Source organism: Ammospiza caudacuta, chromosome 1 (assembly GCF_027887145.1).
Source record: "Ammospiza caudacuta isolate bAmmCau1 chromosome 1, bAmmCau1.pri, whole genome shotgun sequence".
NCBI classification, from domain to species: Eukaryota; Metazoa; Chordata; class Aves; order Passeriformes; family Passerellidae; genus Ammospiza; species Ammospiza caudacuta.
This window is the reverse complement of record NC_080593.1, coordinates 156,483,704-156,506,884: the sequence shown is the minus strand read 5'-3', so window position 1 is coordinate 156,506,884 and position 23,181 is coordinate 156,483,704. Positions and strand designations below refer to the sequence as shown.

At 51.3% G+C, this 23,181-nt stretch overlaps 2 protein-coding genes and 1 pseudogene across 2 annotated transcripts; 1 reads left to right on the top strand and 2 right to left on the bottom strand.

Moving 5' to 3' along the window:
• Positions 1–6,909: 6,909 nt before the first annotated feature.
• LOC131563899 (NAD(P)(+)--arginine ADP-ribosyltransferase 2-like) lies at positions 6,910–7,659 on the bottom strand (annotated as a pseudogene).
• Positions 7,660–11,446: 3,787 nt separating this feature from the next.
• LOC131566433 (NAD(P)(+)--arginine ADP-ribosyltransferase 2-like) lies at positions 11,447–13,001 on the top strand. The gene is made up of 2 exons (XM_058817742.1): positions 11,447–12,209; positions 12,952–13,001. Exon 1 carries the CDS (start codon positions 11,447–11,449, stop codon positions 12,206–12,208), a length of 762 nt encoding a protein of 253 aa, XP_058673725.1. The 3' UTR covers position 12,209; positions 12,952–13,001.
• Positions 13,002–15,815: 2,814 nt separating this feature from the next.
• LOC131563823 (erythroblast NAD(P)(+)--arginine ADP-ribosyltransferase-like) lies at positions 15,816–21,622 on the bottom strand. Its single transcript, XM_058814023.1, has 2 exons — positions 20,881–21,622; positions 15,816–15,901 (listed from the first exon to the last, which is right to left on the bottom strand). Exons 1-2 carry the CDS (start codon positions 21,620–21,622, stop codon positions 15,816–15,818), a joined length of 828 nt encoding a protein of 275 aa, XP_058670006.1.
• Positions 21,623–23,181: the final 1,559 nt, after the last annotated feature.

Here is a 23,181-nt window from a genome sequence, read left to right as displayed (position 1 = left end):
TTGTTTTTTGCTCATTCCTCTTTAAACTGTACCTAGCACCATTAAGGGATCTAAAACTTTCTATTCTCTCTCTTATTGCTCACCCCCCCTGAAGCCCAGTCCCACTCCTCAGAGACTGTTCTCCTCATCCAAGAGGTCCAGAAATCCAATGTGGGACAAAAGTTTATGGTATATACTCGCCATAGACTGAAGGGGATGTGCAACACAGGGAGGAGCTCGCCGCGTTACAAAGACCTCTGGAATTGCCAGTGAGAAAAAGAGGAAATGTAGGAACTCACTTGCCATCTGCTTTGAGCATTGCTCATGCCCATAGAGCCATTTGCAGAGAAAGAAGTCAATTAACAGCACAGGGATCTCCAATTAAATATAAACAAGGATTATTGTCCTTCCTCGATACCACCCAGCTGCCCAAAGAAGTGGCCGTACTACAGTCCAGGGCACACCAGCTTGGGGATTGACAAATAGCTGTGGGTAAATAGGCTTACAATAAAGCTGTATGAGAGGTTCTGCAACAAAGCATCTGGGTGTTAATTCCTGAGAGAGGAATTCCAGCCCCAAAGGTGAGGCCTGGATAGAGTTGGGCAGATTGAAAATCGGCTGCTTATCTAGAAGCCCACAATAAAGAGGGAGGCTGGGAAAGTGGGTTAGAGGTAACTCCCAATAACCAGGCCAGGCCCTCCCCAACTGATGCTGCAATTTGTAAAGGAGAAAAGCACCAGCAAAGCTCTGGGGAATCAATGTGATGGGCACTGGTTTGGAGCCTCAGATCCTTAGTGACTGTAGGACAAAACTGTCAGATCAGTTAATGAGCAATGGCCAATTTGTTTTCAAAAGAACCCTGTGAATTCAAAACCATCAACTCCAGGCATCACTGGAAGTGGAAATGATAAATGGTAAATGGAATTTCTGAGCCACCACGCCAACATGGGCTCAGGTATCTCCTGGTTTTGGTGGATCATTTTTGGGGCTCCAGAACAGTTCCTGCCAAACCAGCAACGCCAGGGAAGTCACGCAGGCACTGCCCCAAGAGATCATCCCAAGGCTCAAGGTGCCTACAGGGATGTCAGCTGATAGGGGACACCAAGTGGTATCTGAGGTGTGGCAGCAACCTAGTGAGCAGAGGGGAATGGGATTGGGGGGAACTGGGGGAACATGGAACAGTGTGATTGGGGTCATAGGGGGTGAGTAATAAGAGAGAGAATAGAAAGTTTGAGGTCTCCTGAAGGTGCTGTGTTGGGCTTAAAGGTGAATGAGCAAAAAACCATAAAAGGATGTAAAAGTGAGCACACAGCAGGCCAAAGGGCTGGAACATGTGGAGAACCAGATGAGGTGACTGCAGTGAGGGGGTTTTGGCAAGTTCTGCAACACAGAAGGAGCAGAGCCTACAAAAGCGAAAGCTTGAGGCAAGGTCATCTGAGATATTGGAGCACTCAGAGAAAACTACACCCAGAAATCCCATTTTTATGACTCTCTGTGACAATAAAAATGGTTTACTGGTAGAGGCAGAGCCATGCCCATTATTTACGGGAGAAGTGCTGGGTGTGTACTAGCTAAGCAGCCCAATTTAATGAATATGTATAATTAGAATAGATAGATTCTTTTGGCAAGGTCCCCCCTGATGTGCAGGACCAGGAGAGATCTGCTTTTAGTCTGAGCTGAGAAAGAATTCCAGCTTTCTGCTACCTCCAGTTCCATCAGGGAGTTCAGTCCAACCAGTTTCAATATTGGTGGCTGGGGGGAATTCAGGGAACACTTGTGGAAGGACATGGGACTGGGATTGTGAGTGGAGTCATGGAGGGCTCAAGGCCAACATTGCAGGGTCAGGGCTGGATCCCAGAATTTGGGTTGGGGTCCTGGGGTGACATGAAATTGGTAAGAGGACTGGGAGCAGTTCTGAGATCTGAGAGAGGGCCAAGGCTGATGGAGGCGTGGGAGGGGGGGGGGGGGGGGGTGAGGGACTGGCTTTAGGAATTTGGGTGATTTTCCTGAGCGGTCTGAGGTCACAAGAGGGCTACAAAGGTCTGGGACAACAAATCAGATCCTGGCGAGCACCAGGGTGACATTGGAAGGGTAAAGCAAGGATTGAGATTGGGACTGGGCAACTGGTGTGTGGGGATTGAGAGACATGGACTCTGCAATGCCAGCAAAGCAAAGGCATTTATTATACCACTTTACCAGGATTTGAAACTCACTATGTTTTTACAAAATTTTCTACTTGGACCCCCTTGCCCCAATCCCCCTAGAAACACAATCTTCTCGATTATCCTTCTTACACTAATAAAGTCCTTGTTATCTCTTTGACCAGCAACGTCCCTGTCATCTCTTCTCTGGTTAGAGCAGTCAACGTGAAGGTCAGAACTGTCCAGACATGATGGTCAGAGTGATCAGACATGATGATTTCACTTCTGATCTTGCCTTGGGTTTTTCTCTTTCATGGTTTTCACCATACCAGGGCCACAAGGTCTGCAGAGTTCCCAAGTGGAGCTTCTGTTGTGGTCTGGTCTCCACCATCTCCTTTTTTTTTTTTCTTATGCAAAGAGTTTGTGTACCTTGATTTTATAGCAATTCCCACCTGTAAGGCTATTATCCTATTAATACTCTTACTGGTTATATGCTAAATGCAGGATAAAATATATGGAGTACAGATCACAATCAATAAAAACTTAGCAAACGCAATCGTGTCAATGACAAAGAGACTCACTGCACAGAAGAACAAAAGGATAATGTCCAAGGCCTCCTTGGAAATGAGAATAAATGGCCACTGTTCTAAAGTTCGTATGACTGGAGCTCGGGGGCCATGCTGAGCCCTTCACAGAGGAACCCTTCCCATGTACTACCATGTGTCCTCAGCGTCCCCTCAGTGGATCCTACTTTGTCCCCCAGTGTCCCACACTGCTCCCAGTAACTTCCCCACCATGGCCCTCCTGGCTCACACCCTGGCACTGCTGGCAATCAAGGTGGTGCCCCTGGACATGGCTCAGAACTCCTTTGATGACCAGTACTTGAGTTGTGGCCATACCATGACCATGGCATTGCCAGCCCTCAGCCACTTTGAGCACTGGCTCTGTACTAGCTAAGCAGCCCATTTTAATGAATATGTATCATTAGGATGGATGATACATATTCATTACTGTTGGCAATGTCCCCCCTGATGTGCAGGACCAGGAGAGATCTGTTCTTAGTCCGAGCTGATCAAGAATTCCATCTTTCTGCTACCTCCAGTTCCATCAAGGAGTTCACTCTGGCTGATTTCAATATTGGGAGCTGGGGGGACTCCAGGGGACGCTTGCGGAGGGACATGGGACTGGGATTGCCTATTCATAGACCGTTATGCATATCATATACTTCCATAAACTAGCTTCCATATTCCAAGAACTATTTAACATGGCCCATCCTTGGGTTTCCCTTTTTTTAGAGCATGCCTGCTTCTTGGCTGTGGTTTTGGCTGCTTCTCTTTATCACTTCCAGTTTGGCCTTTGGTCCATACTTTCTTCAGACAGCAGATGCGGAAAGTTGGCATATCAATGGCAGAGTCCTCATGACATGTTCACTGGATGTTATCCCAACCAAAGAGACCGTTCACTCATAACTATGTCACCTACCACAACTACCATGTTGACCATCTAAGATTTTGTTAATAGCAGAAATAAAAGCAAAGTTATTTGAACATATACATGTAGCATTCATCTTAATCTTTTCAAAAAAAACAAGAAATTTGATATGTCTTCCATTCTCTTTTCCTGTTTTTCTCTTTTCCTCCAGGGAAAACGTCAGGGGTGGCCTTAGCGCCTCCGTGATCTCTCTTTTCTGGGGCTTATGGATGTCTTGGTGATATTTGGGACCATGGTGAATTGAGAAACGACCGCTCACTTTAAATTTTTAAATGTTAATTAGACCTCAACAACACAACAAGGAGACTGAATAAGGAAAAAGGGACAGCACTGGGAGTGTGGCCAACTGCCACAAAATGGTGGCTCAGCCTTTTATACCCCCTTTTTGTGGCATCAGCCAAATTCATGTTCATAAGCAGTCATACATATTCAAACATTTTCCTTATAAATCCCTGGCCCCTCCCAAAGTCTGCCAATTGACTGTTCCTTGCTGTCCTTTGGTAGAGATCTTCCTGCTGTGTGATTGGAGGTGAGGTGTTGTCATGCCACACCTTCCAAGCAACAGGCTTGGCCCTTTCCCAGCTCTCCCATGCAAGGGGCAGAGGTGCACGCCATCCCTCCAGATGACCCTAACAACCCTAACAATCAAAGCTGTCTGTTTGCAACAATATGGAAGGTGGGAAGGGGATTGTGTGGAGAACAGAGAGCGCCCAAACAATAAACTACTATACCATAACCATACATCAACCAAACTTCTCTTAGCATACACACAATACTCACCCCTTAGTTGTGAGAGTCAATTATCACATTACCCATCTATAACAAAACTGTGGCTGTCCCATCCCTGCCCATGTTCAGAGCCAGGTTGGGAAACATGGAGCAGCCTTGCCCAGGGGAAGATGTCCCTGCTCATAGCAGGGCTGGCACCGGACAGGCTTTAAGGTTGCTCCATCCCAAACCATTGCAGAGCCCCCGGGGCCGGGATGGGACGAGGCTGGCCCTCGGCAGTGCCAGCAGCTCGTGCTGCCGCCTGCTGTTGGCACCCGGAACTGCACAGTGTCACTGAATTCCCAAGCTCGCTGCTGCTCTCCTGTGGACAATTCCCAAACTGAAACTGCCACAATCCCCAAATCCCAGAATGGGTCAGGCTGGAAGGACCCAGAGTGGGCACCTGGCCCAACCTCCCAGCTCAGGCAGCGTCATCCCTGAGACCAGGATTGGGTCCAGAGCAGCAGCCCAGAAAGGGACATGGCACTGGGTAGAACTGGATCTGGCACCAAACAGAGCTGGACTCAGCACTCCTGATGTGCCTCCCTTGGCAGGGCAGAGGGGTACGATCACTGCCTGACTCCCTGGGCCTGCCCCTCCTGATGCCGCTGGATCCCTCTTGGCCCCAGGCCACACAGCCAGCTCCACTGGTCACCCACCAGCATCCCCAGGTTCTTCTCCAGAGCTGCTCCAGCAGGTACCCCTGAGCCTGAAGAGACACTGGGGACTGTCCCTCCCAAAGGGTCAGGACCTGCCCTTCCCTTTCAAACCTCCTAATTTCCAGCCTTTAAGGTCCCTCTGAACTGGAGGATGTGACAGGATGCTTTGCCTGGAATATGCCCAAGGGTCAATGCCCCATTTGTTGCCATCAGGGCTCCGGTGAGAGGGGTCTTGCCTTGTGCTGATTTTGTTGCTGAATTGGGCTAAAAACAGCCAAAATCACCAACCCTGAATTGACAACTGAGGGTAAACAAGCCGAGTTGGGCATGGCCGTCCATCAGCTGACCCCGGGAATGTCCAGTCCCCTCTCAGACAGAAATTCCTCTCCCCTTTTCCTGCTTGGAATGAAATGTGTGTGAAGATCCTCCCTCAGGAATGGCATGCTCCCCAGAGATCCTCCTCAAGTCTGAGAGGAAGAGACATTCCCATGAGCGTTGGTGTGGGGAGTGACATTGAGCCCTGCTTAGGAATTGTCACGTTTTGCTCGCTTTGTCAGAATTATTTAATCAAATCATTGTCATTGAATTATTTTTTAGAATTGCTTTGCACAGTGACCTTGGTGTGCACAGTGGTCACAGTGTCTGTGGCCGCCTTGGTACAGGGAGTCTTGATGATCATGGAGGCTGTGGTCGCCACAGTGACCACAGTGCCCTCGGTGACCTTGGTGGCCAGGAGCTCAGAGGATCCTGATGGCTCCTGCCAGGGGTGTGACAGCCATGAGGAATCCCTAGCAGTGACAAGGATGCCTGAGGACTCTCCTACCTGGGGGACAAAAAGAGGCATAATGGGAGACCATGTGGGGAGTGAGGAGGTTGGGAACAGGCAAAATGGGGGCTTAGGGGTGGCAGGAGAGATGGGGAACATGAGGTGACAGGACACAGGATGTTGTGGGTGCGGGGACACAAGGGGTAGGGGGGCTAGGTAGGTCAGCATGGTCAAGGTGGGCTTAGAGATGACAGGGGTCAGAGGGAGTCAAGGGGTGCCATGGGGGTTGACAGGGGGTGACAAGGTTTGAAGTTGTGCTGTGGGGGGTCATGGCCCACCCACATGCAGCACACCATGGGTCGTGGCCCACCCATCCCAACAGCACTGATTTGGCAGAGAGGGACAGGGTCAGTACATGTGCGGCCCAGTCTCTGTCCTCCCCTAGTGTCGCAGACATTTCTCCACAGAAATCCTTTCTTTCAGATTTCTGCGTCTTCGGGAGGCCAGAGGCCCCCGAAGAGAAGGTAAACAATTACTATCAGCTGCTGGGGAATGCAACAGGAACACCTTGATTGGCTCATTTTCTATGTTTATAATTAAGGGCCAATCACCAGTGCAAGCCAGGGGACTGAGTCCTTGGCCACAGCTTTGTTGTAGATTCTTTTCTATCTCTTCTTAGCTTAGCTAGCAGCTCTGCAAACCTCTCTCTATATATTCTTTTTAGTATAACTATAATGTATTATATCATATATTAATAAATCAAGCCTTCTGATTCAAGAAACAAGATTCACCGTCTCTCTCTCTCCAGCAGCCCCCACTCAGGGGCGTGGTAATACCCTAGCAGGGGTGTTCCTGTCTCTGTCCCTCCCTGAAGTGGGAATCCCCATCTCTGTGCCCTGTCATGGATGTTCATGTCCTCGTTCCCACAACAGATGCCCCCAGATTTGATGACACCAGCGCTGAGTGTCCTTCTCCCCACACACTCAGTGGGTGCTCTCGTCCCCAATGCCAAGTAAGTATCATTGTCCCCTGAGCCATATCTTTGGTGTCTCCAGGTCCAGAGTGGGAATCTCCATCACCCCAGGCATTCCTCTCTGGCGTCACCTCACAGCCATGCGCACTTGTGTTTGCTGAAGGTCCCGGTAGATTGATCGTAGATTGTCCTCTTCCCATTCTGGGTGACTTTGGTGACCTTGAAGGTCTTAAAGGGTGGGATCAGCACCTCGCGGTTGTTCGGATCATAGGAAAAAGCCTGGATGTCCACACCGTGGCACGTGTGAACCTCGAATATGGTGTCTGTTCCATATTTCTGGGCAATTTCTTTGCTCAGTGACGTCGATGTGGATTGACCAAACCGGACCCTCTGGCCACGCCGTGTCTTGAAACGAACATCACGCACGCCCCGGTACACGTGGCGACACTGCCCGTTCTGAGTGTGCCTCAGTGTCCCTAGTGCATCGGTCAGCAGGAAATGCAACATTTTGAAATGGAAGTTGTTCCTGTATTCCTGGCGGGAGTGCCCGGCTGTGCACACAGCCGGGTTGAACTCTTTGTAGAGGTACTTCATAGTGTAGGCCATGACAGCAACGGCCTGGGCTGGGAATGCCAGAGGGGACACACGAGAGCCCCGCTGGCACCACTCAGCCTCGGCCTTCACCCAACCCCAGGCAAAGTGAGGATTCTTCTGGTACTCAAAGCCGTAGAGGGATAGCAGAGCCATGATCATGGCAGGGCCGCAGCCCCAGTACTGGTCATCGAAGGAATCTCGGGCCATGTCCAGGGGCACCACCTAGATGGCAATGGCAGTTGCAATGGTCATTGCCAGCAGTGCCAGGGTATGAGCCTGGAGGGCCATGGCAGGATGAAGCCACCAGGATCAGTGTGGGACACTGGGGAACAAAAGACGACACACTGAAGGGACAATTAGGGCACACAGGGGTACACAGGAAGGCTCCCTGCATGAGGGGCTGAGGTGGGGGAGACTGGGGATTCAGTCATGGGGAAGGGGGGGCAGCACTGTTTAAAGACCCCTGGACACATCCTGGAATGCTGATTGGAAAATCTGGGGTCATTCCAGAATTCCTCAGTGTCCCTCAGACCACCAGAACAACAATCCCACTCCCATGGTCTCATATCATCAACCTTTAGCAGCCTCCCAGTTGCCCAGCAACTTAATTCAAATTCTGGGGTCACTCCCTCTCCCCCCATCAGTGCCCTCCAGGACCGCAATCCCACAAAGCCCTGCCTGGATCCCACTGCTTTGTTCCCTCAGTGTAATTCCTGTGCCCACAAGCCCCCCAACTCCACTCCCAGCCCTGTGTCCCTTCCCCCTTAGTGTCACCTCAGCCCCTCTACAGTTCCCCAGCCCAAACCCTGGGCACAATCCCTGACCTCCCCAGTGTCCCCTCAGTGCCTGACCAGCCCCCCTCCCAATCCCAGTCCTGTGTTTACATTCCTGATGTCCCCTCAGTGTTCATTGGACCTCAATCCTGCTACCAATCCTCTGTAACCCTCTTCTGTTGCTGGGCAGATTACAAACCCCAAATAAATCCCTAAAGCCTCTCTCTCAGCCCCCACTGTCCTCCTTGGCCCTCTCCCCGACCCCAGTTCTGCTCCCTGTCCTGTGACCAATTTTGGCATAACATCAGGACTCCAACCCAAATCTGGGATCACCCCCGGCCCACGCAATGTCCCCTGAAAGACCCCCATGGCCCCACTCCACAATCATTCAGTCCCATGTCCCCCCCTTCAATGACCTTGTGTCCCCCCAGCCCCTCATACCAAAATTGGACAGAGTGATGTCCCTGATGGAAATGGAGGTAGCAGAAAGCCAGAATTCTTTATCAGCTCGAACTCACAGCAGATCTCTCCTGGTCCTGCAGATAAGGGGGGACTTTGCCATGAGGTATTTATCCACCACAATTATAAATATTCATTAGAAGGGGCTTCTTAGCTAATGCAGATAGATTACTTTCTCTGGAAATAATTTGCATGGTTCTGCCTCTTTCTGGAAGTCCTTTTATGGTACTGGAGGGTCACCCAAAGGGGTTTCTGGGTGTGGTTTTCGCTGATTGCCCCAATATGCCAGAAGACCTTTCCCGCAGCTTCTGCTTTTCGCAGGCACTACTTCTTCTGTAGTCCAGAATTTGTGAAAGATCTTACTGAAGTTCCTTTATCTCTTTCTCGAGGAATTCCAGCCACAATCACCCTGGGTATCTACACTTCTCACTCCTTTTCTTGCTTTTGCCCGTTCATCTTTAAGCTCTATCCAGAACCATTAAGGGATCTGAAACTTTCTCTTCTCTCTTATTGCTCATCTCCTATGACTCCAATCCCGCAGTCCCATGTTGCCCCAGTTCCCCCCAGTCCCACTCTCCACTGCTCACTGAATTGCTGTCACACCTCAGATCCCACTTGTGGTCCCCTGTCAGATGACATCCCTGTAGGAAACCTTGATCCTGGGGATGTTCTCTTGGGGGAGTACCTGAGTGACTTCCCTGCCTTGTGGGTGTGGCAGGAGAATTTCTGAAGCACCAAGAAGGGATCCACCAACAGCAGGAGATACCTGAGTCCATGTTGGCATGGTAGCTCAGAAATTATATGTTCCAGTTATCATTGGGAGTGTTTCCTCTTTCGGTGATGCTTGGAGGTGGTGGTTTGGAATTCAAAGAGTTCTTTTCAAAGCACATCAGGCATTGGCCTTTAACAGACCTGAGAATTTTGTCCTACGGACACTGAGGATCTGAGGCCAGTTGGGGAGGGCCTGACCTGGTTATTGGGAGTTACCTCTCACCTACCCAGCCTCCCTCTTTCTTGTGGACTTTTAGATAAGCAGCCAATTTTCATCCTGCCCAACTCTATCCAGGCCTCACCTCTGGCAGTGAAATTCCTTTCTCAGGAATTAACACCAGGATGCTTTGTTGTATACCCTCTCATGCAGCTTTATTGCAAGTCTATTTCCCACAATGATTTGTCAATCCCCAAGCTGGTGTGCCCTGCACTGTATTACGGCCACTTCTTTGGGCAGCTGTGTGGTATAGAGAGGGAACAATAATTCTTGCTTATATTTAATTTGTGATCCCTGTGCTGTTAATTGACTTCTTTCTCTGCATATGGCTCCATGGGCATGAGCAATGCTCTAAGTAGATGGCAAGGGAGTTCCTCCATTTGCATGGGACTGTGGGAGTGGGATTGCAGATCTGGGCTGTGAGCAATAAGAGAAAGAAAGTTTCAGAGCCTTCAATAGTGCTGGAAAGAACTTAAAGATGAACAGGCAAAAACATGAAAAGGAGGTAAAAGTATGGATACTCAGGATGAACGTGCATGAATCCATGGAGAAAAAGATAAATGAACTCCAGTGTGGGTCTTTTGCAAATTCTGGAGCACAGAAGGGCAGTGCCTGCAAAAAGCAGAAGTTGCAGGAAAGGTCATCTGGCATATTGGGGCACTCAGTGAAAACCACACTTAGAAACGCCTTTGGATGACCCTCCAGTACCATAAATGGACTTCCAGAAAGAGCCACAACCATGCAAATTATTTCCAGTGAAAGTGACGTATCTGCATTGTTTAAGAAGCCCCTTTAATGAATATTTATAATTGTGGTGGATAAATACCCCATGGCAAAGTCCCCCCTTATCTGCAGGACCAGGAGAGATCTTCTGTGAGTTCGAGCTGATAAAGAATTCTGGCTTTCTGCTACCTCCATTTCCATCAGGGACATCACTCAGGCCAATTTTGGTATCAGGGGTTGGGGGACACTGGGGACACTTATGCAAAGGAGATGGGCCTGGGATTGCAGAGCGGGACCATGGCGGGCTCCAGGGGGATGTTGTGGGGATAGGGGGTGACCCCCAGATTTGGGTTGAGGACCTGGAGTGACATGAAATGGGTAATGGGACTGGGAGCGGGTTTTGGGTCTGGGAGATGGACTTGGGGGACACTGGAGCTGGTGAGGGAGTGGCTTTAGGAATTTGAGTGAAGTCCCAGAGTGATCTGGGGTCACAAGAGAGTTGCAGAGGATTGGAAGCAGGCTTGAATTCCTGGGGAGCACTGGTGGGACAATGGAAGGGTAAATACAGGACTTGGATTGGGACAGGGTGGCTGGTGGGGCGCTGAAGGGAAAATTGGGGAGATCAGGGACTGTTCCCAGAGTTTGGGCTGGGGTGGCACTAGAGGGGGAAAGGACAAGAGACTGGGAGTAGGGTTGTGGGGCTAGTGGGCATAGGGACAACACTGGGGGGGGGGGGTCAAAGCAGTGGGGTCCAGGGGGTGCATATTTTGGAGTGGGATTTGGGTCCTGGGACTCGCAGCTGGGGGGACAGGGAGTGACCTCAGAATTGGAAATAAGTTCCTGGGGTTCTAGGAGAACACTAAGGGTTGAGGACATGGGACCATGGGATGGGAGTGGTGTTCTGATGGGAGTCCAGGAATGACCCCAGGGTCCTGGGCTTAGCATCCCAGGATGTTTCTAGGGGTCTTCTAGCCGAAGCTGCCCCTCAATACCACAACTGACCTCAGTTCCCCTCCTCAGCCCCTCATAGAGGAACTTTTCCCATGTGTTACTTTGTTCCCTAAGCGTTCCCTCAGTGTGTCCCTTTTTCTCCCCCAGTGTCCCATACTGCTTGTGCTGGCCCTTCCTTGCCATGGCCCTCCTGACTCACACCTTGGCACTGTTGGCAGTGACCATGGCCACCATGGCCATCAAGGTGGTGCCCCTGGACATGGCCTGGGACTCCTTCGATGACCGGTATGAGGGCTGTGGCCCAGCCATGAATGCAAAGTTGCTGGACCTCTACAATTTTGAGTACCAGAAGAATCCTCACTTTGCCCGGGGCTGGTATCATGCTGATGCTGAATGGCGCAAGCGGGGCTCTCCTCGGGGCTCTCCTGTGTCCCCTCTGACATCCCACTGGCAGGCCGTGGCTCTCATGGCCTACACGTCGCAGGACATTTACAAGGACTTCAATGCAGCCGTGCGCACAGCCGGGCTCTCCCGCCAGATATACAGGAACAACTTCCACTTCAAAACACTGCATTTCCTACTGACCCAGGCCCTGGTGACACTGAGGCAAGCTCAGAACAGGCAGTGTCACCATGTGTTCCGGGGCGTACGTGACGTTCGTTTCAAGGCACGGCGTGGCCAGAGTGTCCGGTTTGGTCAATTCACATCGACGTCTCCACGTAAAGAGATTGCTCTGCATTTTGGGACAGACACAATTTTCAAAGTGCACACATGCCATGGCGTGGACATCCAGCAGTTTTCCATGTATCCAGGGGAGGAGGAGGTGCTGATCCCACCCTTTGAGATCTTCGAAGTCATCAAAGTCACCCGGAATGGGAAGAGGACATGGATCAGTCTCCGCTCTGCTGGCACCTTCAGCAAATACAACTGCGAGTGGCACTGAGGTGACAGCACAGGGGACAGTCTGGGGCAATGGGGACACTCACTGTGGACTTGGGGACACCCATGATATGTCATGGGGGGGGCATGGGGACAGGGACAGGGGCATTTACTGTGTGTAGGCAGGACAAGGACAACCACAGCTGTGGAGACCCAATATGGAGACGGGGGACCCACGTGATAGGGCACAGGGGGTGAGGACACTCCCTGCCACCTGTGGGGACACTCACTGAGAGTTTGGGTTCAGGGACATCCAGTGCTGGGAGACCAGGTCTGGGGACACCCATTGTGGGCATGGGGGCAAGAATGTCCATGACAGGGCACAGGGAGAGGGGATCCCCACATCTGGGAGGTGACAGGGACAGGACCACTCCTGCAAGGGAAGGACGGAGATGGGGCCCTGCCTGTACCAACCCTGTCCCTCCCCATCAAATGCAGTGCTGTGAGGATGGTCCCTGTGTGCTGGATATGTGTCCCTGTCCCCCCAGCAGCACCTCCCAGGACCCTGGCAATCCCTGAACACCTGTCACCCCCATGGCACCCTCTGCTACCCCTCAACCCTGTCACCCCTAAGCACACCTTGACCCCCTTGGTCTCCCTCATCCCTCCCATGTACCTCCCTGTGCTCCCATTGACACCCTGTCACCTCATGGCCCCCATCTCTCCTCTCACCCCTAACCATCCATTATGGCTGTCCAAGACCCCCTCACTCCCCCCATGGTCCCCTGATGCCTCTTTGTCCCTCAGGTTTGGACCGTCCCCAGGACTTCCTTCCAACTTGGAGGACTCCTCCTGGCCACCACAGCCCTGGTAATGGCCACCAGCATTCTCAGCACCACCAAGGTCACTGAAGTCACTGGGGTCACTGTGGCAGCTGTGGTCACTGTGATCATCAAGACTTCAAGACTCCCTGAGCCACAAGGCTACCACACAGACTGTGACCACTGTGCCCACCAAAGCCGTTGTGTAAAAAAATCCTATTGAAAAATTCTATTAAAACAATTCCACTAAATAATGTGATCAAAACAATTCCATTAAATAATTCTGTCACAGCCAGCCAAAAGTGACAATTCTAAAGCACAGTGGGATGACACTCCCCACACCAAAACTCGTGGGAATGTCTCTTTCCCTCTGCCTCAAGGAGGATCCTCGGTCAGCATCCCCTTCCCAAGGGAGGAACATCACACACATTTCATTGCAAGCAGGAATAGGGGAGAGGAATCTCTGTCTCAGAGGGGACTGGATGTTCCCAGGGTCAGCTGATGGATGGCCAGGCCCAGCTCTGGTGATCCATCCTCACTTGTCAATTCAGGATTGGGGATTTGGGCTGGTTTTAGGCCAATTCAGAACCTAAATCAGATGAAGACTCTTCTCACTGTAGCCCCGATGGCCACAAATGGGGCATTGTTCCTTGGCCACATTCCAGGCAGAGCATCCTGCCACGTCCTGCACTTTACGGGGACCTTAAAGGCTGAAAACTGGGAGGGTCAAGGGGGCAAGGGCAGGTCCTGTCACTGGAGAGGAACAGTTCCCAGTGTCAGGCCGAGACAGGGGGGACCTGCTGCACCAGCTGTGGGGAAATACCTGGGGATGCTGGTGGATTACTAGTGGAACTGGCTGGGTGTCCTGGGACCAGGAGGGATCCAGGGGGCATCATGAGGTGTGGGGTTAGTAGGTGAAGGAGTGGTTGTGCTCCTCTGCCCTGCCCAGGGAGGCACATCAGGAATGCTGTGTCCAAATCCGTCCAGGGTCATGTCCAGCTCTGTCCAGTGCTGTGTCCAGTTTCGAACTGGTTTGGTTCCCAATCCTGGTCTCATGGATGACACCACCTGAGCTGGGAGGTTGGGCCAGGTGCTCACTCTGTGTCCTTCCAGCCTGACCCATGCTGGGATTTGGGGATTGTGGCAGTTGCAGTTTGGGAATTGTCCACAGGAGGGCAGCAGCGAGCGTGGGAATTCAGTGACACTGTGCAGTTCCGGGTGCCAACAGCAGGCGGCAGCACGAGCTGCTGGCGCTGCTGAGCGCCCGCCCCATCCCATCCCGGCCCTGGGGGCTCTGCAATGGTTTGGGATGGAGCGACCTTAAAGCCCATCCAGTGCCAGCCCTGCCATGGGTAGGGACATCTTCCCCTGGGCTGAGATGCTCCCGGCCCTTGCAGGAGTGGGGCAGCCCCAACTTTCTTATCAACCTTGGCCTTGAACCCTTCCAGGAGTGGGACTGCGACAGCTTTGTTTTAGATGGGGAATATGATGATTGACTCTCACAATTAAGGGATGAATATTGTTTGTATGTTAAGAGAAGTTTTGTTGATGTATGGTTATGTTATTGAAGAATTTTCTTTGGACACCCTCTGTTGTCTCCATAGTCCCCTTCCCCCACCCATATTGTTCCTACCATACAGCACTGATTTTCAGGGTTTTCAGGGACATGTGGAGGGAGGGCGTGTACCTGTGCCCCTTGCATGGGGCACCTGGGAAAGGGCCAAGCCTGTTGCTGGGGAGAAGTGCCAGGACAACACCTCACCTCCAAACAGACTTAAGGAAGGTCTCTACCAATGGACAGCAAGGAAGTGTAAACTGGCTGACTTTGGGAGGGGCCAGGGATATAGGAGGAATATTTCTGTATATGTATGACTACTTATGGATATGTATTTGGCTGATGCAACACCAGGGATATAAAAGGCAGAGCTGCCATTTTGTGGATGAGACTCTGGCCTCAGCTAAGCACACTAGTTAGGATTCAAGTGGAACAACATTTCGCTATCTACACTCTGAGCAGAAAAATTCACCTTGCCAGAGGTTTAATTGCACAAAGGAGACAGAAGAGCCCTGTAATTTTATTAATGATCACAAGGGAGAGGACGTGGGCAATTTCCCCATGGGGATGTCTCAAAATGCTGGACCATGCAGACCCCTCTTAATCCCAATTTCCTGTCCAGATCACCCTCTCCCTTTCTCCATTGGCAGAGGTATTCGGAAGGGGCAGACTTCCTAATCCAGCTACTGAATGCCCCCTTGCTACACACCCTGCCCTTCTGTAACAGACACATGACCATTAAAATGAGCTGTAAGCTTCACCGTGGGGAGGAAAATTCAAATTCATAAGCCTGTTAAGTCTCTGTTCTTCTCAAAGTTCAGGAAATTCGCTGGACCTTGTCTGAGCAGCAGGCCAGGTCAATGAAGAACATTTTCTGAAACTGATAACTTCCCTGGTCACTTCCTCCTCTACAAGTCCCTGGCCATATCCACCACCATATCCACACAATCTATTAGTAAAGAAACATTCCTATTATTCCTTTCTAGGTTGAATTAATTGGGAAGCGGCAATAGAGTTTGGCTTGGTTTAAGTCCTGAATATATGGGAATTCACAGGATTTGGGAGAGAATGCAAATTAATGAATTGGCAAAGAAGTAAAGGCCAGTTAATGAAATGTTGGGGGGTGGGGAGTAGGTAGGAAATTTTTTTTTGTCTTCTCTTCCTCTTTTTTTCCTTAATTCCACCCAGGGAAAATGGCATTGGTGGCCTTGGTAGCTTTGGTTGCCTCTTTTCTCTGGAGGTCACTGTGTCTCTGGTGATTGTGGAGACCACAGTGACCTTCCTTACCTCATGTCTCAGACAATACTGGTGGCCACTGCCAGGGCTGTAGTGGCCAGGAGGAGCCCTCTGAGGTGAGAGGGGGCCCTGGGGATGCTCCCACCTGGGAGGAAAAAGAGGGGGGTGAGTGGTTCATGAAGGTGTGGGGGTTGAGGCTGGTCAGAGAGGGGTCAGGGATTACACAGGTACAGAGGGGGCCATGAGGGGCCATGAAGGACCATGATCTCTCCTGCTGCTGCACAACAGAGGGGACTTTGCCACATAGAATCTATCAGTCCTAATTACACATATTCATTCAAATGGGCTCCTTAGCTAATACAAAACCAGCACTTTTCCCATAAATAATTGGCATGGCTCTGACTCTTTTGGGAAATAATTTTTATTGTCCTGGAGGGTCATAAAAATGGGGTTTCTGGGGGTCATTTCATTGAGTGCTCCAACATCTCCAGATGACCTTGCCTCAAACTTTCGCTTTGGGCAGGTGCAGCTCCTTCTGAGTTTCCGAATTTGTCAAAAACCCCACTGCATTGCCTTTATCTCTTTCTCCACTGCTTCCAGCCACTTTTATTGTCCTGTGTAAATACTTTTACAGCGTTTTTTCATTTTTGCCAGTCAGATTTTAAGTTCTACCCAGCACCTTCAGTATGTGGGGAAAAGCCACATTATGAAAAGCCAAGTGTTCAAAAAGTAGTCTTGAAACTTGATTGGAATAAAGGGACAGAGTTTCCACAGCCATATTCCCTGTGGGGTTTCTCTCTCAAGGATTCGGAGAGCTCAGCCTCCTTTTATCCAGTACTCCCGGCTGCATGTTGCCCTCTCCCTTTTCCCATTGGCTGAGGTACCTGCGGGGAACAGGGTAAGTATAAGTCCAATTGTGTCAGGAACCCACGTCTTAAAAAAGGAACCCACTAGGCCGCGGCAAAATATCCAAATATGGATAACATTGTAACCAGACCAGTGAAGAGATTTTTGCTTTTATTTCCAGCACATCAGTCTCAAAATACAAAATGGAGACATGACAGCTCACTGATCCACACCAAAAAATGTCTCTTCCAGCAGCGCTGGTACAGAAAAACATAAAATCATCTCAGACTAGAATTCAGCCAATCAGACACAGAAAACACGTATTGACAATCATTCTATCCAATCCCACAAAGCACACGGAATGATAGTTAAAACAAAGACTAGTTCATAAGAGACAAAGAAAAAAGTTCTATTCATGCTAACCTTTTAAAGATATACATTAAATAACCTTGTTGCCATCCTAAAGCCAATTCTACAGAAGTCTATTGTTATTTGTCACGTCTACTGCTTGGGAAACTTTTCTGCTTGCATGGGAAACTTTTCCGCAATGCTAACAAAACTCCAATCTAAGGCCTACATACTTTTTTTAACAATTTCTTAAAAATCCTCTAACCTTATGGATTCCAACAGTACTGGGAAGATGCAGCATTCCCAAACCACCTACCCCATATCCCCCTTGAAGCTGGCATTTTCTCCCAAAGTTCAGAAGTTCAGGCTGTGTGAGTTATGGAATAGACTGTGTGGGGAACAATTTCTCTTATTAGATGAATGTTATGGTTTGGGCCTGGCAAAGCCAGAGCCCCCATGAGTACACCTTCTCCCCGGTGTCTGCTGTGACATGTGACCAGGAATAAGCAAAGCAGGCTCCAAACTTAACATAAAGAAAATTTTATTAACTAAGCTACACACAAACAATTACTAAACTAGACACAAAAGAAAAAAAACAAGGAAAATGAAAACCTCACAAAACCACTCTCCTCCTCCTCCCCCCTAAATTCCCAATACAATACATCCTCCAAAATCACCAATTCTAGGTCCAACACCACCCTTCAGATTGCTCAGACTTTCAGCTCCTCAAGAGGAGAGGGAGTCCTTCCGTGTGTCGTGGTGGCCTCTTCCGTCCTTGTTCCGGTGCTCTCACCACCAAACAGGGATCAGGGCTGCTTCCAGGGTTGTCTTTTTTTAAGGATGCTTTGTCCAGTTCCAGAAAAACACAGTATCTCACCTTCTCACCTTTGGGACATCCGTCCCCCCCATATTTTATATACCCCCTGGGGCCGAGGGGTACCCACACTGAATCTTCTCTGGCACTGGGACATTTCTCCCCCTGGACTCAGTCTCTGTGTCTCACGGAAACATAGCTCTGTCCATGGCTACACAAAAGAGTCCAGCATAAAATGCCACTCCATCTTCTCCCTTCTTTCAACATCTCTCACTCTCTCTCTCTCTGGTCCAGACCTCCATCACTCGTTCATTTCCTTCGTCCTTCTCCACTCTTATCACTCGTCTAGGAAGGGTTAATGTTCTGTAGGGTTTTCATTGTCCAAAAGGGGTTAAAAACTCCTCCAGGCAGCTGGACTCCTGGCTGCACCCCCCCCATCTCCTCAGCTGGGCTGCCTGCTGCCAGCACATATTTACTGAATTTCAAGGTAACGACACAGGCTGCACTCTCTCTCTCTCTCTATCTGTCTCTGGGGGGGGGGGGGGGGGGGAAAGGCTGTCCGATGTCTCTTGGGGCTCTTCCTCCACCCTTCCATCCTCCAAGGCCTCCTCACTCCCATCTCTGTCCAGGCCCAGGCCTACCGCATGGCTGCCCCTCCCCCGCCCAGCGGCACCGGCTGGATGGGGGAGAGCTCCCACCTGCGTCCCTCGAAGTCCCAAGAGAGCCTCCCAGGGCCGAAGCTCTGCTTTTAACCCCTGGGTGTTCTTGGAGGTGTGTCCTAAAACCCACTGGCTACCCCAGGTGCCAATATCAAAATCCAAACACCCATTGGTTTGACCAGGACATCCCAGAATTCCCACTTCTTTCTGGTCAAACCACCACAATGAATGTTCAGGACTTCACACTTTCTGGTCAAGCCACCAGGGTTCTATGACAAACCACATGTGTGCTGGTGTAGAGATATCAAGACCCATTTTGAAGACACTGACAACAATTTCTCATAAAGGTCCTCAACCATCCAAGTAGTTTTTCAAAGACATCACCACCCATCTTTCCTATAAAATCCTTCCCTGTGATGGTGGTGATGCCCTGGCACAGGTTGCCCAGAGAACCTGTGGCTGCCCCATTCCTGGCTGTATCCAAGGCCAGGCTGGGCAGGGCCTGGAGCAGCCTAGCCCAGGGGAAGATGTCCCTGCCCATGACAGGGCTGACACCGGACAGGCTTTAAGGTCGCTCCATCCCAAACCGTGTCAGAGCCCCTGGGGCCGGGATGGGGTGGGGCGGGCGCTCAGCAGCCTCATCAGCTTGTGCTGCTGCCTGCTGTTGGCAACTGGAACTGCAGCTGGTGCCGCGGATTGCCCGTGCTAGCTGCTGCCCTCCAGTGGACAATTCCCAAACCACAACTGCCAGAATCTCCAAATCCCAGAATGGGTCAGGCTGGACAGACCCACAGTGGGCATCTGGCCAAACCTCCCAGCTCAGGCAGCGTCATCCCTGAGACCAGGATTTGGGTCCAGAGTGGCCCAGAACTTGACATGGCACTGGGCAGAGCTGGATACGGCATTCCGGATCTGCCCTCCTGGGCAGGGCAGAGGGGCATGAAAACTCCCTGACTTCCTGGCCATGCTCTTCCTGATACCTCCTGGATCCCTGCTGGCCCCAGGCCACAGAGCCAGTTTCACTGGTCGCACACCAGCACTCCTAGGTTCATCTCCACAGCTTCTCCAGCTAATCCTTCCCAGCCAGAGATGTCTGTTCCCAGGGGCAGAACCTGCCCTTGCCCTCTTGAACCTCCCAGTTTCCAGCCTTTAAGGTCCCCTGAACTGCAGGACGTGGCTGGATGCTCTGCCTAGAATGTGGCCAAGGGACAATGGCCCATTTGTGGCCATCAGGTCAACATTGAGAGAGGTCTTGATCTGATTTTGGTGCTGAATGGGGCTAAAACCAACTCAAATCACCAACTTCAAATTCACAACTGAGGCTAAAAGACCAGAGCTGGGCCTGGCCATCCATCATCTGACCCTGGGAACATTCAGTCCTGTCAGAGATTCCTCTTCCCTATTCTGCTTGCAATGAAAGTGTGTGAGGTTCCTCCCTTGGGTAGGGGATGCTCCCCAGGGATGCTTCTCGAGGCTGAGAGAAAGAGATGTTCGCATGATTGTTGGTGTGGGGACTGACATTGAGCCCTGTTTAGGAATTGTCTCTCTTTGCTGGCTTTGTCAAAATTAATTAACAGAATTGTTTTGATTAAATTTTTTATTAGAATTCATTTGCACAATGGTCTTGGTGACCACACTGGCCAGGGTGGCTGTGGTAGCCTTGTGGCTGAGGGTGTCTTGGTGATCATGGTGGTCACAGCTGCCGCAGTGATCACAGTGACCTTTGGTGACCTTGATGGCCTCATGGCTCAGAGGATCCTGGTGGCCACTGCCAAGGGGGTGGTGGTCAGGGGTCCTCCTAGGTGGAAAGGAGCTCTGCAGACAGACACACTAACCTGTGGTAAAAAGAGGGAAATCAGTGGGGCCATGGGGGTAGTAAGGGGTCAGGGAAAGTCATAATGGGGGGTTAAACTTGACAGGAGAGATGGGGGCATGAGTGTGACAGGGTGACAGGGAGTTGGGGGGGGATACAGGAGGGTACAGTGGCCAGAGAGGTCAGGGGAGTCATGGTGGGCTTAGAGGTGACAGGGTTCACTGGTATTTAGAGATTGCCATGAGGGGTTACAGGGGGTTACAGGGTTTCAGGGAGTGGCATGGGGAGGTCCTGGTCCACCCTTTTTCCATACAGAGCATCCATCCCCGCAGCACTGCCTTTATCAGAGGGACAGAGTTGGTACCCTGGGGAGACCCCTGTCTCTGTCCCTTGGCTCCTGGCATGGGTGTTCCTCTCCCTGTTCCCACGCAGAAGTGGGGATCCCCATCCCTGTTCCCTGTCATGTGAGTTCCTGTCCCTGTGCCCACAGTGGGTGTCCACAGACTTGGTGTCCCCAGCCCAGGGTATCCTTGTTCCCCCACACACTGTGGGTGTCCCTGTACCTCATCCCCAGTCAGTGTCATTGTCCCTTGTTCCTTATCATGGCTGTCCCCATTCCCCCAGACTGTCCCCTGTAGTGTTACCTCGCAGCCACTCGCAGTTGTATTTGCTGTAGGTTCCGGTGGACTGGAGCTGGATCTGTGTCTTGTCCCCTTTCAGGGTGTATTGGGTGACCTTGAAGGTCTCAAAGGGTGGGATCAGCACGATCTCAGGTTCTGGATGTTCGCTGAAAAACTGGATTTCCACGCCATGGCATGTGCGCAGCTCGAGCATTGTCTCACTGGGACACTCGCCAATTTGTTTGCTCGGGAACACCGGCATGAAATGTCCAAACCGGATGGTTTCACCAGGCTGTGTCTCGAACCGGGTGTCACACACCTTCAGGAACGCGTCCCGACACTGCCCTTTCTGAGTGTCCCTCAGTGTGGCCAGGGAATCGGTCAGCAGGAAATGCAGCGTTTTGAAGTGGAAGTTGTCCCGGTATTCCTGCCTGGAGCGCCCAACCACATGGACAGCATCATTGAATGTTCTGGGGTCAGTCATTGTGAAGGCCATGATGGCAGTGGCCTGCTCTGCAGACAGAGGGGACTCAGGGAGGCCCTGACCCTGCACCTTGGCTGCAGCCTTCACCCAAACCTCAGCAAACTCCTCGTTCTTCTGGAACTCAGAGCGGTTGAGGGCCGGCAATGCCGCCTTCATGGCAGGGCCACAGCCCCGGTACTGGTCATCGAAGGAGTCGGGGGCCATGTCCAGGGGAATCACGTCGACAGCCATGGTGGACATGGCCATTGCCAGCAGTGCCAGGGTCTGAGCCAGGGGGGCCATGGCAAGGAGAGGCTACAGGGACCAGAGTGGGACACTGGGGGACACAGAGGGGACATAGGGAGAGACACAGCGAGGGTTCATCAGTGAGGGACTGGGCAAGGGAGTGGGATCAGCAGGTGAGTGGGGTCAGGGGGAAGGGAGGCACTCCTGCCCAGCCGACACCTAAACATGTCTGAGTTCCTTGATCCCAAATCCTGGGATTACTTATGCCTCCCCAAGATCCCCCCAGCCCCAGGGACCCCAATCTCACAGTACCATCGCGACCAGAAACCCAATCCCACACCTGACTACAAGTCCCCTCAGCCCCAGCAGAATCCCGACCCAAATCCTGGGGTCACTCCCCGAGACCCCCGGTGTCCCCCTCAGCTGGTCCCCAGACCCCACTCCTACTACCATTCCCGAAATTCTTTGGTGTCACCCTATAACCTCAACCCAAATCCAGGCATCATCCCCAGCCCCAAAAGTGTCTCCCAGCCCCCCATGACCCCAGTCGCACTCTCACCATACCATGTCCCCCCTCATTTTCCCCCAGAAAACCTCATTACCCCAATCCCAGACCTGTGACTCCCCCAGTATTCCCCCATGTCCGCAATCCCAATCCCTCAGTCCCGTGTCCCCTCAAGGAGTCCTCCCACACTCACCCCTCCACAATACCTAAATCAGCTGGAGTGAACTCCCGGATGGATATGGAGATAGCAGAAAGCCAGAATTCTTTATCAGCTCGGACTCACAACAGATCTCTCCTGGTCCTGCACATCAGGGGGAAATTTGCCATGGGGTATTTATCCACCATATTTATAAATATTCATTAAAATTTGTCCCTTATCTAATACAGAAACTGTACTTTTCTCGTAAATCATTTGCTTTGATCCATCTCCTCCGACAAGTCCTTTTATTGTCCTGAAGAGTCATAAAAATGGGGCTTCTGGGGCTCAGTTTCACCAAATACTTTGATATCAAAGGGACTGTTCCTGGAACAATTTCTTTGCACAGGTGCTGTTGGTTCCTGTTACAGAACTTGCCCAAACCCCACTGGAGTTCCCTTTAGCTGTTTCTCCAACGGTTCTAGCCGTGACTTTCATCCTGTGTGCTCACCTCTCCCTCCTTTTATCATTTCTGCCAGTTTGTCTTCAGGTACTGTCCAGCACCTTCAGGGGAAGGGAAAATTTCCATTCTCTGTGGTATTTGTCACTTTGTGACAGAAATGCTCCAGTCCCGTCATCATCCATGCTGCCAACCAGGATCTCCAGGTCTTTCCTGTCCTGAGGAGCCCAGAATGGGCAAGAGCACTGGGCAGAACTGGACATGGCACTGGGCAGACCTGAACATGGCACCGGGTAGAACTGGACATGGCACTGGGAAGAGGTTGACACAGCCCTGAGCACAGGTGGAAATGGCTCTGAACAGAATTGGGCACAGCACTCCTGATGTGCCTCACTGGGCAGGGAGAGGGACATGATCACTACCTGACTTCTGGGCTTGCTCATCTGAGTGTCCTCCAAACCCCTCCTGACCCCAGGCCACACGGCCAGCTCCATTGGTCACGCAGCAGCACCCTC